The sequence below is a fragment of the Pseudochaenichthys georgianus genome, chromosome 8 (genome assembly GCF_902827115.2).
Source record: "Pseudochaenichthys georgianus chromosome 8, fPseGeo1.2, whole genome shotgun sequence".
Taxonomy (NCBI): Eukaryota; Metazoa; Chordata; class Actinopteri; order Perciformes; family Channichthyidae; genus Pseudochaenichthys; species Pseudochaenichthys georgianus.
The window spans coordinates 25,228,526-25,247,236 of record NC_047510.2 but is presented as its reverse complement, the minus strand read 5'-3'; the positions used below and the strand labels follow the sequence as shown (position 1 = coordinate 25,247,236).

The 18,711-nt window shown below is 39.8% G+C and overlaps 2 protein-coding genes across 12 annotated transcripts in view; one reads left to right on the top strand and one right to left on the bottom strand.

Moving 5' to 3' along the window:
• The window catches only part of LOC117451529 (septin-9-like), a 117,942-nt gene that overhangs the window by 14,527 nt on the left and 84,704 nt on the right, over positions 1-18,711 (bottom strand). Inside the window, exons 1-2 of one of the 11 annotated variants that reach the window (XM_034089872.2) lie at positions 8,551-8,642; positions 8,150-8,181 (exon numbers count right to left, since the gene is read on the bottom strand). The exons of 9 other annotated variants lie outside the window; for them this stretch is intronic. In XM_034089872.2, the coding sequence (XP_033945763.1) occupies positions 8,150-8,181; positions 8,551-8,627 (109 nt within the window). In that variant the 5' untranslated portion in view covers positions 8,628-8,642. Of the gene's footprint in view, positions 1-5,864; positions 5,961-8,149; positions 8,182-8,550; positions 8,643-18,711 lie in introns of those variants that run through there. One more of the 11 variants, XM_034089874.2, reaches the window with a different exon arrangement.
• On the top strand, positions 14,608-16,685 carry LOC139434272 (uncharacterized). The gene is made up of 3 exons (XM_071204141.1): positions 14,608-14,664; positions 15,026-15,668; positions 16,656-16,685. The coding sequence occupies exons 2-3, from the start codon at positions 15,027-15,029 to the stop codon at positions 16,683-16,685; spliced, it is 672 nt and encodes a 223-aa protein (XP_071060242.1). The 5' UTR covers positions 14,608-14,664; position 15,026.

Genomic DNA, 18,711 nt, shown 5'->3' with positions numbered 1-18,711 from the left:
GGCTTAAAAGCAGTGTTCAGTGACTATATCAATACAATGATAGCAGTTATTCAATCGGTTGAAGGGCCTTGAAATCGTATTGAAATACTTACTTTGAGCGAAAGAGTTTTACATTAATTGTGAGATAGAGGTATTTAAAATAAAGTTGACTTTGAGTTTCTGTCTGTCAACAATTGTGGCAACTTGTTTGAGCAATGTTCTGTATTTTGTGTTTTCTTTGTGATCTTCTTACTGGCTTGAAGTAGACTTGGAAGGGGAATGTATCTCTATTCACATCCTAACCCCAACACTGTCATCACATTTTGATGCAAATGTTGCTTGTTTGTTTGTGTTGCCATCCCTTGTCAAGCCACATCCATGCAGCCCTGATCCATGCATTTCTGTCGAGTTGAGTAAATAACAGTTTAGAGTATTGATTTTAGAACATCAAATGACTGAAGAACTTGATTGTTGCATATTATTTCACTTTTTTCATGTTGCAGAGAAATATTTAAGATGTTAAACTGCGTTTTTTGGGCTGTAAATCACCTCACATGCCCACCATACATCATTGATTTAAGAGTTAACAATCCCTCAGCTCTCCTGTATTCTGCATCAGGTCCAGTTATTGACAGCATTGACAATGTGTTTCGATTGAATCAACATTAATTGCAGGAGTTGGATAGCAGAGTATGACTTACTGGGTTTGCTGTGATTCTGTTTTCAAATACAGGCACTAAAGGATTTTTTTTTCTTGCTTGCAGCTGTATCAGATTTCTCTTTTTTGTAAATATGGCAGGCATTTTTCTTTACAACAAAAGCATTTTGGAGAGAAGAAAAGGGAGACAAAAGGGGGAGGGGGAGGGTCAAAGCATGTAGAAACGTTTGGTTAAGGCATGAGTTTGGGGGCTAAGCATTAGATAAAGAGGAGAATCAAATAGGAAATGTATTACTGAGTAGGGGGAGGTTAAAAAAAACCGAGGTCAGGAAAAAAGGACAGAGGAAGGAGTGTGGAATGGAGGAGGAGGAGGGGAGGAGGAAACAATGTGCAGAATACTTTGTGATTCAATCCACTTTTGGGTAATTCCTCACTAACTACACACAGGCCTTCAAACAGGGATGTAAATACAGTTGAAACCCATTTAACTCGTCCCTGCTTGTTGCCTTTTCAAAGAAAGAAGAACTATGAAGAGCACTGCAACTGTGTTGTCTATGTTTAGTGGAGATGTGGTCAAAACCACCGCGCCATGCCTCAGCTGTCCGGGGTGTTGATCTTGACAGCGTGGCGAGGAGGTCAGAGGTCATGTTCCCAGTTTAGGTCGAAAAAGAGTGGCGCTGAGGTTAGTCTCTTTATGACAAACCAGTGGTTTGACCCTGTGTACAAACTGACTCGAATCACGAGAGGAATCCAGAGAAAGAAAAAGACTGGAAACTTTGGCCAAGAAGGGTTCATATCCGGGAGACTGATTTACTCCCTTCATTCTTAAAACTATATTATTATTATTATTATTATTCACATCTTTCAATGTAGGGAGGCAGCTTGAACTCACACATTTCAACTTTTTATCTAGGGCTCCATGTCAAACACAAACTGGTGGACTAATCTAATCTAACTAATCTAATCATCTAAGAGGAAGATATGGTTCAAACTGAGAAGAGAATAAAGTGTGTTCGGCCATGAAATTACTGTAAACTAGAGCTCCAACAGCCCTCCAGCACAAAATCAATTAGATACCCCAGAACACATGGGCTTAGGGCAGGCCCAGGGGAGGGATGTAAACACGCACACATGCAACCAGACACAGTTTCCCACCCCCTGACAGTGAATCCCTTAATAAAAGGGGGAAATTGGGGTGGTGGCAGTGCAAACATGATCTGTTGTGTTATTAAAGTCACAGTGTTTGTGCAGGAAGGCCCAGTTCCCAGAGTCCTCATCGTTGAGCTCTCTGAAGAAATGTGCCCTTTGACCCCTGCAGGGTCAGACTCGCCCATCGTGTCACCTGACTGGACAGAACAATGAGTGCAGTGGTCTGTGTGTCACTTGTATGTAATGCTCTCTTATTTTAATTACCAGTGTTATGCATGTCCTTCTTACACGGTCCTCTTTGTGCATGAATGTCAGGGCATGTATGATACACGTGTCCCCTCCCTTCAGCTACAAACGAACGCTACTTGATCAAGTCTTTTATACAACTGGGATTTATCTATGCCCCTGCAAGTAGCTTCAGCAGCTAACTTTTCAGACCCTTAAGAACTGTTTGCAAATTACGGTAATGACAGTAGAAGCCCACAGGTTTGTCTAGACTGTCAGAGGAATGTGTTCAGTCTCCAAACTGCGGCGGTGCACAACAGAGCTGTTGTCTTTCTAGGCTCTTTAACTTCCTCAGACACCAAGCAGCTCACCAGAAAATCATCCTCCAATTACAAAAGAAGGCAAAGTGTAATCCATAAATAATATACAAAATAATAGCACTTAACCAGATCAACCACCTCCAATATCCAGGGCTAATTTCTTTCATTTCCAATACAAAATCTATGATTAAGAAAATACATTCCACCACAACACTACATTCCTGCATTGACTGAATTGTAGGCCTAAGAAAACAATACTCTAGCCCAGTGGTTCTCAACTGGTCAGGCCTTGGGACCCACTTTTTCCTTAGTCAAAGGATCGAGACCCGAAATGTGTAACCACTCAAATCTATTCAACAAAGATGGTGCCGTAATATATACGCTTTTCAGCATACATTATTAAATAAAGTGAAGTACAGTGCTATATATAAATACTAACAAACTACGCATTCTGGTACACTCTGAGAAGAAAATAAATAAATCTATTGCTACCCAACATTTTAATAATATTTTATGCCATTGTTTGTTTTTCACTTTGTTCTGACAGCTGAACTTGTTGCTCCTCAAAGAGAGAAGAGTAAAGCGGAGAGAGTCTGTGTGAATTACTTTACATTGTGGGTAGGGTAGATAGCTCCCATTGTTCTATGACCTGTCAATCATCAAACCAGGGGGCATATTTCATTGTGTGTTCATTTTTATCTGAAGTTGTACCCATGGATGTATAAAGAATAGTTCTACCGCAAAGTTATTCTCCGTGGGGACTTCCGGCAACGATCTTGATTTATTAAGAAACCGTTTATGGTCTCCGGTACTTCCAGTCCAACGCCTACGGCATGCAAAGAGTTAGAAAATGGGCCTTCAAAATAAAATGTGGACATTTTTCCCAAAAAAAAATGTTCTTTTTTCTTCACTCACATCTGCGACCCACTCCAAACGGGTCCGCGACCCACCAGTTGAGAACCACTGCTCTAGCCTAAAGAAAGTGCTAAACATTAACCCATAAGTGTGTGTACACAACCCCTCACTGAATCAGGAAGTTGTTAATGTGCTGAAGCTATTTGCAAAGAGGGGAATAATAAGTTAGCTAGCAATTATGTGCTAGCCCCTCACCGACAGGAGTTGTTAAGGCATTAGCCCGGCTGTGGTAGCTATCTAGTGCAGTTCTTTATCCAAGTGGCAGGTCAGAGTGTATCAGTTAAATGGTCGGCTGACAGCAAGTGTTGATCTACGGGACCAGGGGGCTCAGGAATCTGACCTCCGTCCTCACATATAACCAACCTACCTAACCACACATCAACAGACAGACGTTAAACTCAAAAAACAAGATTTTAACATGCAGTCGTTTGTCAGGCACTATTCCTGTAGAAATATTTCGACATGTCATATCACACAGAGGTGAGACGTCTGCAGAACTTGTGGCAGGTAAGTAGTCATCCATGAGACAACTCATAGTAATTTTAAAAGGTCTATGGCTGTTGCTCAAATCAGTATTAGAACTTTAAAAACCATTAAAGAACCAGAACAGTAAACAATGCCTGAGCTTCACCAGCTTAATAAGATGTACTACCAACTCTCCATACAGCATAACAATCCCCAGGACAACCTTTATTTTTAAAGATCCAAAACATCCTTTTTGACATTTTGATGTACCCACTTCATTTAGGGATTAAGTTTTATACCTAAAATAGTAAAGGACTGTTGTTGATATATTACCGATTTTTTACACAGTATCTATTTGTGACAAATATGGGGCAGTATATATTATGATTTCTAAACGTTGAGTGAAAGTGTAAAGCAAAACAACTTGTTATGCCTCACATTTTACAACCCTTTGTTATAATTACTACAAAATGCATGTGTCCATGCACATCCATGAACTAAAAAAACTTGCTATTCGGAAATGTGCCACACGTCAAACTGCAGAGACCAGACCTTATCAATTTTAAATTACAGCGATCAGGTTACAGACATGAAATATTTTGAATTTCAAAGTTATGATGCTGAATTCCACAACGGACACATAATCTTTCTGCACTGGGTTATTGGCAGACTTGCAACAGACACAGACATTCAGGATACAGAAGGTACCGATGACCTTTTCAGCGTCCCATCAAACACTGGTGAAAGGACACTGTCTGTTCTCGTCTGGCAATGCACAGGGGCCACAACAGAGCTCCTTTCAACAGCTGTGTGTGTCAGAGTGAGTGTGCCTGCATGCTTGTGAGGCAAAACCGAGGCGGGGGACTCTCTGAAAAGGTGAAGGGTGGTTGCTGTTTTCCATCTGTTTGATATTATCAGAGAGCAGGGCCTTGTATTCCTCAGGTCAACACCAGACAACAAAGCCTGGATGACACAATGCAGAGATTCGGCTTTGTTCCAAAGGCTGCTAGTCGGCCAAGAGCTAGAGTTACTTTCTCACTTAAACACTGGCAGAAAGACTCATTAAAAAAAACAAGACATTATGAAAATGTACTTAAAAGTGAAATTGAAGATGTATGTGATGAACAAAAAGCTAAAAAATAAAGAGAATATGCTTTGATTTTGGTCAACATTTGATACGAAGTCTTTCCTGCTTGAAAGGAAAAAATACTTGTTTAATCAATTATCATTAGCCCACATAATCTTTCACTGTACTTTCCAAAGCAATAGTTAAACTAAATGATTACCTTTTATACTCTAAGGAGCCTGCTAACCACATGTGTGGAGCTAACACAAACGTCTGAGTGCTTGCTACATGATCTGGTAATGGATCACTGTCACAAAGCAACGTGCAGTGTATGGACAATGTAAGGAGGGAAGAAAGAGAAGAGAAGTGAACGTATACAGTAGGGGCTACACCATGATGGAACATCCCCCCCTCTCTCTGTGTGTGTGTGTGTGTGTGTGTGTGTGTGTGTGTGTGTGTGTGTGTGTGTGTGTGTGTGTGTGTGTGTGTGTGTGTGTGTGTGTGTGTGTGTGTGTGTGTGTGTGTGTGTGTGTGTGTGTGTGTGTGTGTGTGTGTGTGTATATATATATACACACATACACATATGTAGCCTAGCTGAACACAAAGCTTGCCAGAGAGCAGACGTACACAATATATAGGAGATGAAAGACATAGGGAATACAAAACTTCAACTAAAGTAATTGCCAACATGCACACATGTAAATGCAAAACATGCACCTCCTGAGTGCAACAACTGAAACACTCACTCCTATACCTGAAGCCAAAGGGTTTTTTCACAGTGCAGCCAACACGACTACACAGCAATTCGCATATCAATCCTGACACTAAGCTACTAAAAACAACAGTCACTTTAAGACCCATATAAACAGATGTGTTCCCGAGGTACGCGTGGAAGGCATGCAGAGATATCCATCAAGTCAAGAATGTGAAAACAACAGATGATCAAATCTCTTTTTACAGGGAAGAGGAGCAACATAGAAAAAATAAAGGAAACAACATGTACTCCCTCTACTTGGGATTGCTTTCTTACAAACACACTCATACACAACCATGCGCACACGTACCCGACTGTATGCAAAACACTCACCGTGTGTGAACTATGTGCTAGTGTGTCCCCTGCCAAAGTGCAGCACTCCAGTGAGAGGCCTAGCGCTGCTGTGGCTGTGGAAGCTCCCCGCCTGCCCCTCCCACCCAGGCCTGTCATGTGACTCAGCACGAAAGGTCACAAGACACGCCCACTTCCTTCTTGAAACCCACCCTTTTACAAGCAAAACAAAAACCCAACGTTTATGCACCAAAAAAGTGATCTTTTACTATAAAAAAGTAGCATATTTAAACATTTTGTAAAGGTAAACTAACTAAATGAGCTTAACATAGAGAGGTTGTGGCATTACTTGATAGAGAGACTAAAGCAGATCTGTGTGCAAACATCTACACTCACTGATGTTGAACGAGCCTTTGGGCCAGATGAATGTCCCCGTCCTAAACTTTGAGAATCATTTACAACCCTAATTATCTGACCTGACCCTCTCATCTGCTCCTCAGGCTCTGCATTCACCACATCCCATTCATTCCTCTCACACGGACCTGAGACACGTCACATCAAACTGGGATTCCCTTGGTCATTCATTTGGAGGTGCTCTGATCAACTATGCTTTTAGTTTTCATGAAACTACAAAACATTTTGGTGCTAGACATCTCACAAAGAACCTACTCTATAGCAGCAATATGTTAGTTTCACATTCCAAAGGCATTACTTTCCTTCAGTGAACTGTGTTTAGGCTTTAGTGGGTGCTGCTGAGAACGAGCAGAGGATATGGAGACATTTGTTATTTCTCCAAAAGGAAACAAATGCTGAAAAGGTTGAGCTATTGCATAATTCCACAGCAACTAAACGGACATGTTTTGGCAATAGCCAATAACCCTGCCAAAACATTCTCACTTCATCTCACTGATGAACACGATTTAAAAAAAAACGTATTATCACTATAAAAATAGAGTAGAGAGCCAAGCCAGCAATGCTTATGCATGCAAGGCAAGTTTATTTATATAGCACTTTTCAACACAAGGCAATTCAAAGTGCTTTACAAAAAACGAAAGACATTAAGAAAATGGCATTGCAGTCATTTATAATCTTTAAAAAAGATGGCAGCAAATAAAGTCACATTTTTTCTACATCATCATAGTTTATAGGGGAACCTAAAGAGAAGAAATTAAAGTTGAAGGATATTACAACTCAAAAGAACATCCACATGTGCAGATTGTTTTTGTTCAACAGTGAGAAGGGCAGCCTTCACTTACTTCTTTCTAAAAACCTGGGAACAAACCAATTAGTTTGGCTGATTACTATTCTTATAGAGTATGTATTTGTGTGATTAAAGAGGAGAGCAAACAGCTGTCTCCAGTCTCACAGGAAGTGTAATTATACACCAGTGCAGGGGCTTGAGTGCAACCTTACAGCCACATGAACACACAGATGTACACACACACGTACATATGCACACACACAGGGCAGCACCTGGAATACCTTGAGATGAAGAGTCATGTTTCTGAAAAAGCAGGCACAACAGGCTAGAAAGATTGATTTGTTTTCTTTAATTACAAACATACACACAGTCTTTTCTGCCAAGATAAACCGTTCTCCCCGCACACGCCGGCCCCTCAGTGTTAAAGGATAGCTGTAGTCAGTGCAGAGTATATCTCCCTCTAACCAATCTGAAGCTTTGTTATGGGCCTTTGAAATTCTGCACTTTTTCAACATGCAATATATAAAAACACAAGATACCATAACCCAACACACACACACAGAGATGGTAAGTGTGACAAAAAGCAGCTCTTACCAAATAGGGAGTTAAAATAAACCCTTGTTATACTTAGTTTTACAATGTGGGAACCGGTCCATTTCCCCCAAACTACAGCCTGTCTAAAACTGTTCTGTCTTTGCCTTCTCTCTTTTCATCTCCCCCTTTCTGAAACTCCACTTTATCGCCCCAATAAAAGCCCAGTGTTTAAACTGGAGATACTAAAATGTAGATAACAATGACGGTATGTTCCGATGCTGCTAAAGTGGGTTTGCTACACTCCGTATTAAATCACATCAGCTCCATTTTTGGCAACAAACAGCAAACTACAAAGCTACTTGTGGATGATGCAGATATACAATGTTGTCAGGAGGATATTATACAAGCACTGTGCTAGTCTTATCTTCACGTAGATAAAGCAGGCTACAGTGCGAGGAAATGAAAAAGATAAGAAAAAAGTACCTTCTACGTTACAAACAGAGAAAAATAACAGCATTATCTTATTGTCCTTTGCCCCTCAATTCAAAACATTTAACACCCAAACTCAATAAATTGAATATGGAAGCTGTACCTGTGATTTGGAGGTGCCGTGGTGCCCTGATGCTTAAAAAGATAAATGAAAAGCCTGAAAATCCATGTGCAAACATAACTTGCCAACTCTGATGCTCTCAACATTATTTCGTTTGTGCCTCTTTTCAGATGCGCTGCCTCTCTGGAGTCCAACTTTTGTCCCACCTTCCGTGCACACCAATAACTCAGGCTTGTCTTTCTCTTTCTTACAGCAAACTCTTGAGTCAAAGTCACTGAGCTCGAGAGTTCAGATCTGTGTCGTGAAACCAGACATACCCTGATCTTCTAACTTTGTAACAACTCTAAAGCTATGCAAGCTGACATGTCTTCACAGATGTTATTAATAGGTTAAAAAAGAACTTTTCTTTGATACAAAATAATAGATTTCTATTCCCTCCTCACTTCTTAGAATCACTGACTCCTGGGTGAACCCTGCATGCATGCAGAGTGAGGCAGCCATCATTTGTTTGCTCCGACATGACTTGGCCTGCGCCTTTGTTCTAGAGTTGTTGCCCTGCTGTGGACATGGCCATCTGAGATAAAACAGATTTGGAGGAGACGGGGGATGAAGCGACAGAAAGCCTATGGGGGGGGCTGTTGTTTTTGGGCTGTGCCGAGCCAAGATGGTGTCATGTATTGGCAGGCGGAGGACAGGCTGCCTGGCTGACCCCTGACAGCGTTCCTTGCAGCTGTACAAGATCTTGACACAGAATCATGATGGAAAGAGAAAGAATGACTCATTGGGTGCATTATATGTAATAATAACCCTACAGAGAGAGTGCATGTGAAGTCATTGTTTCATAATTAAGAATACAACATATAATACAAAAGGACAAAAGGACTAAATAAGCATTGCAGTGAATTGGGATGCTTTTATTTTTCAAAATGTATGACTTATGATTAAAATATGAAAAAATACTCAGGAGAGTATTGATATACAGCATCCTTTGAATGATGCTCTTGTGCTGTCCATGTGAAAGATGTGGGTGGAGACCACAGAGAAACTAAAGCTTTCTTTTGTGTGCGTTTTGTTCTTTTTTCTGCCTTTCCCATGGGAAGTATAAACATCTCCATACAGGATATCAAGATAAGCTTGAGTGTGTGTCTGTGTGTTAGCATCTGAATGTATTTATTGAGGCTTCACAGAAATCCACTTAAAAAAAAAATATATATACACTTCTGGTTCAAAACATTTTCAAAAGCCATGCCAACTGCTAAAAAGCTGATTACCATAATGTTGCTTTAAGTGATGTTTAATGGACTAAAGGTTTACACAACCTCCAGGCTCGATACCTTCCAGGTGTGTGAGGCCTGTGAGACAGCACCTTCTGCTGGTTGCAGGTGGAGTTGCAGATGTGCAGGCAGCTGTACAGGGAAGTTGAACATCATCGTTTCACAGCTTGAACTATTCCTCCTTCTACTGAGAATCAGGGTAGAGTCACATATAGTTTAGAAAATAAATCTATACAGTTTTGGTCCAAACATTGTTTTAGATTAACTATATTTTGCCAACTGTTGAAAAGGGGCATCACAAGAAGCTTCAATTATTTTGCGAAGACTGACTAAGATTGTTAAAAAAAAGAAGGAATATATGGCCCCCTATGAATAGAAACATTTTTGATGAATCAGTATAACATTTTAAAAACAAAATAAGCTCTGGGAGCTTCTAACCACATGGTCTAAAACCACTTGGCTTGGTTCAAATCCAGTTGTGAAAAATGTGTTTCAGGTCATCTTCATCTCACAACCCTTATTTGCTGGATCACTCTACTGTGCATAGTCCGAAATAGGCAACATTCATCACATTAGATTTTTTTTATATATGTATACAAAAAATGTAAGTCTGAAACTTCATTCCAATATTTCATATTGGAAAAAATAAAACATGAAGTTATAAATGGAAGTCAACTATTATAACCTCCCTTCCACACCCCATCCAACCCTTTTTCAAGTTGTATTTATAGCGACACAGTATCCTAGCAGGTGAGACACACCCAATCTCACATCAACAGAGATTTGATACCACAGCAGACTAAAGCAGGTGAGTTGTTTGTTGTGATTACTTGTTTATAGTATTAACTATGGCACTGTTCCAAATCTTTGATGAAGATTTGAAGTAAAGTTTTTTTCTTAATGATCTTTCCTTTTTGTGTTACTTTTCCTTCACTGCAACTGAACAAGGAAATGCTGTCTATTTGAACTGAAGAGGGTATTTGGCACTTAGAACTTATACACATTTCACTTTATAAATAATGCTGCTGAAGCCTCATTACTTTAGATACACTTACAAATACACTTTGCAAAGAGCAAGGACTGTTGATTTCTCCATAATACTGGCTTTGGTTGTCACTTATAAGCAGGAAGAAACATAATGTCATTATCATCATCATTCTTATCAAGTTTAACCTGTTAAGCCCGTTTGTCAGGCCTCAGGCTCGAAAAGGACATTCCCAGAACAAATGACTATTATCTTCACTTCTAAAAAGGGGTAAATAAATCATATTTTTTCTCAAAGCAATGATAAACCTGTGAGTTGGATGTAGAAAAGTCAGAATCAATATAGATTTTTTTTATTTTAAAGTAAATTCAGATTGAACATAGTAAAACATTTTAAATGATTGTGTCCGTGTAAAAAAAAAAACACCAATCACGATCAAATCTCCAAAGCAAACTAGGGATGCACGATAATTATCGGTCCGATATTAGGAATTATGACTTTATCTCGATAAACCCGATACAAGTATTAATAGCCCCGATAATATACAATATATCATTTTTGGGTAAAAAAAAAAGAAAAAAATACTGCGGTGTGGGTGGATTGGGATGAGGGGCGCTTGTTTTTCACTCGGCTCCTCCCGTTTTGCCAGTACTGTGGTATTAGTGGTTTAGGAAGAGGGGAGTTCTTCACAAATCCAGCGCTCCCCAACTCATGCCTGGCTGTGACGTAAATGGTGTGCGGCCGTGAAGCCAGGACAGTAAACAAACATGTCGTCGGTAGTATGGGACTATTTCAAAGTTTCAGAGTTTGAAAGTTCGCTTGCTGTTTGTAACAAATGGGATGCAGAAGTTCCACGAGGAGGGAAAAAGGCAACGAGCTACAATACTTCGAACCTGATCAGTCACCTGAAACATCGCCATCGCTACGATGGTATGTTAAAAGCGTACGAAGACGCCTGCGCTGCTAAACTAGCGGCAAATCCAAAGCCAGCTGCAAAGGCACCGGGGCTTTTACCTATCGACGAGGCTTTTGAAAAAGGCAAGAAGTTTGCCAGTTTTGCAACTCAAGGCATATGCTCGAACCGGAGCTGCCTGGACGCTGCAATCATGTTGCACACTATCCGTGCTGAGTGTGCTGACTTCTCGTACAATGTCCCACTGTCTGGCTTCCTGCATAAAGTCAAGTGCTCGGCGCAGTTGTGGCGAAATGTCGCTCCTCTGTTTTCATTTAAACAGCTCCTTATATCCGTTAGCGCAGCTAGCTAGCACCAGATGCTAACAACAACAATGCACGTAAGGTCTCTCTCTCGGGCCACACACACACACACACACACACACACACACACGAGATATATATATATATATATATATATATATATATATATATATCGCAGGGGAAAAATATATATCGCAATATCAGTTTTTTCCAATATCGTGCAGCCCTACCTCAGACGCTGTTTCTTGCAAACATTTTACCACATTTAATGTATGTGTCATGGGGTTAACCTGGTTAACCTGTTTCAATGTTAATTGAAGGATAGCCAAGTGGCCATTGGTAAGGATATACTTCAGGTGTAAGAAACAATTATTAAGAAAAATAAAATAGACCATGTCATGAAAATCATCAGATGCAGCTCTAGTTCCACATTAATGTAGGTATGTATGTATTGAGAATGTTCAGCATGAATGAATAATGAATAATGAATAATATTTATACAGGATGGTGAAGATATCAGGAAGAGTCACTTGGAGCTGTGTAGCTCTGCTCCTCGCCCTGACCTCTCTGTTGGCTGTACAGAAAGAGCTCGATTCAATCAGTGATTTGAAGAAAATCAACTTTGACCAATCTGTGCCCAAGCACAGTCTTCTGCTGCTCCACTGGTTTGCCAACACAGTTAACATCGATGAGGATGATGTCATAGAGCTGACATTTGACCCAGACAGTGGAGATTATGGCTCACATCATTATGGCAACTTTGAGGGGCTGCTGGACCCACTGCCTCAGGGAAATCAATACAGGTACTACACTATTGGAAATCTACATCAGGAAACGTCCATTCCACTTCCTCCTTATGTTGTCGAACCCCCAGGAGAGTATGTGGGAAGAAACATGGACAGGATCGTTATTCGTGTCAGGGAGCCAAACTCAGGATGGCAACTTTGGCCAATAATAGACCAAGTGTATATCACACAGCATATTCCACATCAGGGGGAATATAATCCAGATCATACCTACAGCATCACCACTAACCTCCTGAGAGAGATCAGAGAGTTTTCTGTGGGAGAAAATCATCAGCCACTGATGCCTCTCAGAAACCGCTTTGGAAGCAACGCTGATCATTTGGACATTGTAAACACATGGGGTGAACTTGCATGCCTTGGACTGCTGTTGTATATTGTGATCCAGGAAAAGCACTCCTCTAAGCAACAGAACAACCGATCAAAAATCTACAACAAACCAGAAGACAACATCAGAGCTGAAAGCAAACATACACCACAAATCAAACCTACACCACAAAGCATCCTTACACCACAAAGCATCCCTACACCACAAACCATCCATAGACCACAAAGCATCCTTACACCACAAACCATCCATAGACCACAAACCATCCATAGACCACAAAGCATCCTTACACCACAAAGCATCCCTACACCACAAAGCATCCATAGACCACAAATAATCCCTACACCACAAATCATCCATACACTACCAATCAAACCTACACCACAAAAACAAATTTCCCATACACCACAAATAATCCATACACCACAAAGCATCCACACACCACAAATCATCCATACACCACAAATCATCCATACACCACAAAAGTGCCTAAAGCAAAAGGACCCTAAACCACAAAACAACAATGCACCAGAGAACAAACCCATCCCACAAAATGTCTACATTTTAGGAAACAGGCAAAATAATAAGGCTGACGGCAACGCTTTTGTAATCTGCATTATGTTTGTATTTTTTGTATACCTCTTATTGCATTTTATTTTTTTATTTTTTATTTTTCATTTCAATATTTTTTTATTTTTCAGAAGTTACAGGGTGAGACAATACAAACACATTAACGGCAAAACATGTAATAAAACCAACAAAACCAAAACAGACGAAGAGAAAAAACTAATAAATTGGGAATTTAGATTACAATTAATTAGGGGGAGTCACTTTTAAGCAATAGATCCCTCAAATGTGGTGATCAAGAGTGGTGACACAGATATTGCAACTTAAGTATTCAAGAGGACAGTCATAGTAAAAATAGGTTGAGAGAAAATATGGAAGAGTCACTTGTAGAAAATTACACCACAAACATTTTTATTAAAGAATATTAGCGAAACAGCAGCCTATGCAACATTTATTTAATGCAATTTGAAATGTATTTGTGACGAGTAAATACTGGCATTTTAGAATACAATTTAAAATGTTACTGTTCGCATACAAGGCCCTAAACGGTTTAGCCCCACCGTACCTAGCAGATCTTTTAAAACCATACAAACCACACGGTCACTGAGGTCTGCTGACAGACTCCTTCTGGAAGTCCCAAAATCGAGGCTAAAGCAGCGGGGAGACAGAGCCTTTGCTGTTGCAGCTCCAAAGTTATGGAAAGAATTACCCCTCCAGGTTAGACTTGCTCCAACTCTGCCTGTTTTTAAATCTCGTTTAAAAACCCACTTATTTTCCCTGGCTTTTACTGTACAGACCAGGTGACACTTGTGCTGTTAAATGTGTTTTGTTTTTTTACCTTACTAGTGTTTTGTATTGTTTTTACGTCATATAGGAGAGTTTTTCAGTCGGTGGCTTCTGATCTGGCTTCATTGTCTCGTGTATTACATTTGTTTCATGTCCTGTCTGTTTTTATGTATTTATGCTATGTTTTTATACAGTTGTTGATGTACAGCACTTTGTTCAACTCTGTTGTTTTTAAATGTGCTATATAAATAAAATGGATTGGCTAATAATAAGCCAGGCCCCATTATAAAATCTCCAAGATTATCACCCTGCAGTCCAAAGGACATGCTTACGCTTAGGGACCTGACAGGCTGATCCCTCATAAACCTGCTCATTATTCTGATTTTTACAGACACATGGCTTGTAACAAAGCCCCGAAAGGAAGTTATTGTTTTCTTTATAAGAATACAGAAGGAAGTATTATCCAAACATCTGTATGATCACATTTCCTGCAACCACCAGCAACACTTGTTTTGCTAGATTCCTTTACAGAGAAAGAGATTCACCTAACCTGGCACAATCACAGAGATCGAATATTTGACGACAGCAGACTAACGCAGGTGAGCCATTTCATTTCCTGATTACATTTTTGTTTGTGTATGTTCCTCTTTGTGTTACTCTCCCTTCATCACAACCCAACAAGGAAACAAGGTTCATTGAAACATGAGGAGGGAATGTTGTATTCAAAAGACTAACTTTGGCAGATACTCTCATTTTTAATGAATTGCTAAAGAACTTTGAATTTCTTCTCAATACTGGCCAAACATCGTATTGCTCAGAAGGACCAGGAGGGTTGATAACCACAAGCAAAACCATTTCAATGTGTATATGGCTACCTTACTGATCAAAACATCAAATTTATTATGGATCGAAATCTACAGTATGGATAAATAATTGAATCTTTTTGAAATATCTATACAGGATGATGAAGATGTCAGGAAGAATCACTTGGTGCTGTGTAGCTCTGCTCCTCGCCCTGACCTCTGTGTCGGCTGTACAGAAGGAGCTTGATTCAATCGATGATTTGAAGCATATCAACTTTCGCCAATCTGTGCCCAAGCACAGTCTTCTGCTGCTCCACTGGTTTGCCAACAAGATCGACATCGACAACAACGATATTATACGGCTAGCCTTTGACCCAAACAGTGGAGATTATGGCTCACACCATTATGGTAACTTTGAGGGGCTGCTGGACCCACTGCCTCGGGGAAATCAACACCGCTACTACACTATAGGAAATCTCTATAGAGAAGCACCGATCCAACTTCCTCCTTATGTAGTGCATCCCCGAAGGCAGTATGTGGGAGAGAACAGGGACAGGATCATAGCTCGAGTCAGAGACCCAAACATAGAAGGGCGAGCGCACTGGAGGATAGTGAGAGTGTTTATCACACAGCATTACGACACTAATGAAAATCAGGGCACACCTTATGATCCAGATCACACATACAGGATCACTATTAACCTCCTGAGACAGATCAGAGAGTTTGCTGTGGGACAAAACCAACAGCAACTGATGCATCTCAGAAACCGCTTTGGAAGCGGCGCTGATGACTTCGACATTGTAAACACATGGGGTGAACTTGCTTGCCTTGGACTGCTGTTGTATATCGTTTTCCAGGAAAAGCCCTCCTCTAATCAACAGAACAACCGACCGGAAAACAGAAGAAATCCTTGGAATGGGATAGACAGCTATATTCCTAGAATTTTTCCAAACTTTGGTGACGTTGTGGTGAATTTCAACGACGATGAAGACCACGAAGCCAGCAAGACAACAGGAAACCTCATCTCAGTACCACGGATCAACGTCCGGAGGTCATTCCGTTGTGTTTGTTGCATTTGTTGTATTGCATGCATATGTTTAATTTCATTGTGTATCATAGTATATTTTTGGTCTACAGGAAAGATATGATAAGTTAGAACTTTTTTTTTTCTTCGAGTTAATTGCTGTGCAGCAGTTGCAATACAAAGTGGGAGGAGTGCAAATTATAAAAGTCTAAGATAACGAGAAAGTGCAAATAATGTGTTAATCCAATATATATACATATACACAACTTTTTTTTTTCTTCGAGTTAATTGCTGTGCAGCAGTTGCAATACAAAGTGGGAGGAGTGCAAATTATAAAAGTCTAAGATAACGAGAAAGTGCAAATAATGTGTTAATCCAATATATATACATATACACAACCCTAAATAGCAGGTCAACAGTTAATTAATATAATACAAACATGTTAACTCATATACAAACATGTTAGGGATGAGTCTAAGTAGGGTATATTATGATTGTGTGCATGATATTACAGTGCGGGGATTGAAGTTGTGGTGATAATAAAACACATCTTAAGCTGTGTGCTATGAAAGCTTTTACAAATAATGTATCGACTTAAAAGAAAAATATATATAACAGGGGTGTATTTCATTAAATGTGTTGTTTTGTAAAATGGATTGAATAAACTATAGTTTATGTCAGACTGATATTGGTGTATTCATTTTTAGTTAAACGAAACTGAATTAGAATCCTACAGACATTTTAATGTGTCTTTGTTCTTCAGACAATCCCAAACACTGACGAGCTGAACTGAAGCTAAAAGGGGCGTGGCTCTGGCAGTGGCCTTCTTGGCTGTGATGCAATTATCTTGAACTGGCATATAAAAGCATCTTCGTGGACATGTAAAGGGGCCAGAGGATTCAGAAGAGCTGACAGCTGGCACCTGAGACTGCACCCACCTGTACTTCAGATAGGCAAAGCTCCTTCCAAAGAGTAACTGTAAGCCTTAATACAATTGAAACAGGCGAGTTGTTGTTGTGATAACTGAAGGATCCTGGCTGTCCTTTGCTCTATACAGCAAGGGCGCATTTCTCAATAAAAGGCCACTTAAGCAATATAAATGAAGAAATGATTCTGCGATAAGTGAATACAGTTTAATAATAAGCTTGACACTATAAAAATTCCTTTGACTCACTGTGGAACTTAACACACAAACAGAATGACTTCTCTTTACAGAATCATCCCTCTCTAAACTCTAACAAAACCCTGAGAGGCTGTACCACTTCCCTTTTCTTGAATACATTTCATCCAATCAGCTGTATGATCAAACATCCTGTAACCAGCAGCAACATCCGTTACATTTACTGCAAACCTGAAACCAAATAAGGGGTGTTGCATGCTTTCACAGATTTACAGAGACCAGATACTTGAAGGCAACCAAATAAAGCAGGTTAGTACTGTCATTTTCTAAACATTATTTCTATTAATTATTTACTTGGGCACTATTTCACAATATTGGTAACGTTTTCTTTTAGTGTTCTCCTCTGTGGTACTTGCTCTGCATCGCAGCTTAACAAGGATCTGCCGAGTAAAAACTACTTTTGAACTAAGTACAGTAGACGGCAATCATCAGTTGATTTCATTAACTCAGTCTGCTGAAGCCTCATAATAACAACAATCAATATACAAATGCATATTTAAACAGAATGAGGACTGTGTATTAATATTAAATAAACACATTTGGATTAAATCTAAATTATATCACTTTTTTTAGCTATTTCCCAAATGACAACATTCTTATTTTTAAAAGACAGACCTATTAAACCTCTCAATATTGTGATCTAAGATCTGAAGTATAATAACTCAATTCATGTTATTTTTTATTTAAATATATTGTTGACACAACTCATACTTGTGAGAGCTAATTTAGTTTTTTTTTTTTTTTATTCAAACATTTCCTGCATTTCATCAAAAAGGTCCAGACGAATATCTGATCATTTCTGACTAGAACGTCTCACACTTTTTAAATGTTGAATAGCTATTTGTATCATTTGAGAAACAGACACTTAGTTTCTATACATCAGATTTTTAGAAACATTTCCTTGTTTTTACTCCATAAAGGCCTTTGGACATCTACATTGCATGTCACTTTGATACAGGATGATGAAGATATCAGGAGGAGTCACTTGGTGCTGTGTAGCTCTGCTCCTCGCCCTGACCTCTGTGTCAGCTGTACAGAGAGAGCTGAATTCAATCAGTGATTTGAAGAAAATCAACTTCGGCCAATCTGTGCCCAAGCACAGTCTTCTGCTGCTCCACTGGTTTGCCAACACAGTTACTATTGACGATAACAATGTCATAAGTCTGACCTTTGATCCAAAAAGTAGAGCTTATGGCTCACATCATTATGGCAAATTTGAGGGGCTGCTGGACCCACTGCCTCGGGGAAATCAATACCATTACTACACTATTGGCAGTCTCACTCAAGACCAATCCATGCAACTTCCACCTTATGTCGTCCGTCCTTCGAGGCAGTATGAAGGAGAAAACAGGGACAGGATCATAGTTCGTGTCAGGGAGCAAAACACTGGATGGCAAGTTTTTCGGAGGATAGACCACGTGTATATCACACAGCATATTCCAAATCATGCGGAATATGATCCAGCTCATACCTACAGCATCACCACGAACCTCCTGAGAGAGATCAGATTGTTTTCTGTGGGACCAAACCAACAGCCACTGTCGTATCTCAGAAACCGCTTTGGAAGCAGCGCTGATGATTTCGACATCGAAAGTGCATGGGGTCACCTTGCTTGCCTTGGCCTGCTGCTGTATATTGT

What these genes read in the sequence shown, in the direction of transcription:
- LOC139434272 (XM_071204141.1), top strand. Translation starts at nt 15,027, where the DNA reads ATGATGAAGATGTCAGGAAGAATCACTTGGTGCTGTGTAGCTCTGCTC. An exon ending in GCGCTGATGACTTCGACATT is followed by an intron (nt 15,669 to 16,655) that starts GTAAACACATGG and finishes TTTGTTCTTCAG; the next exon opens with ACAATCCCAAACACTGACGA.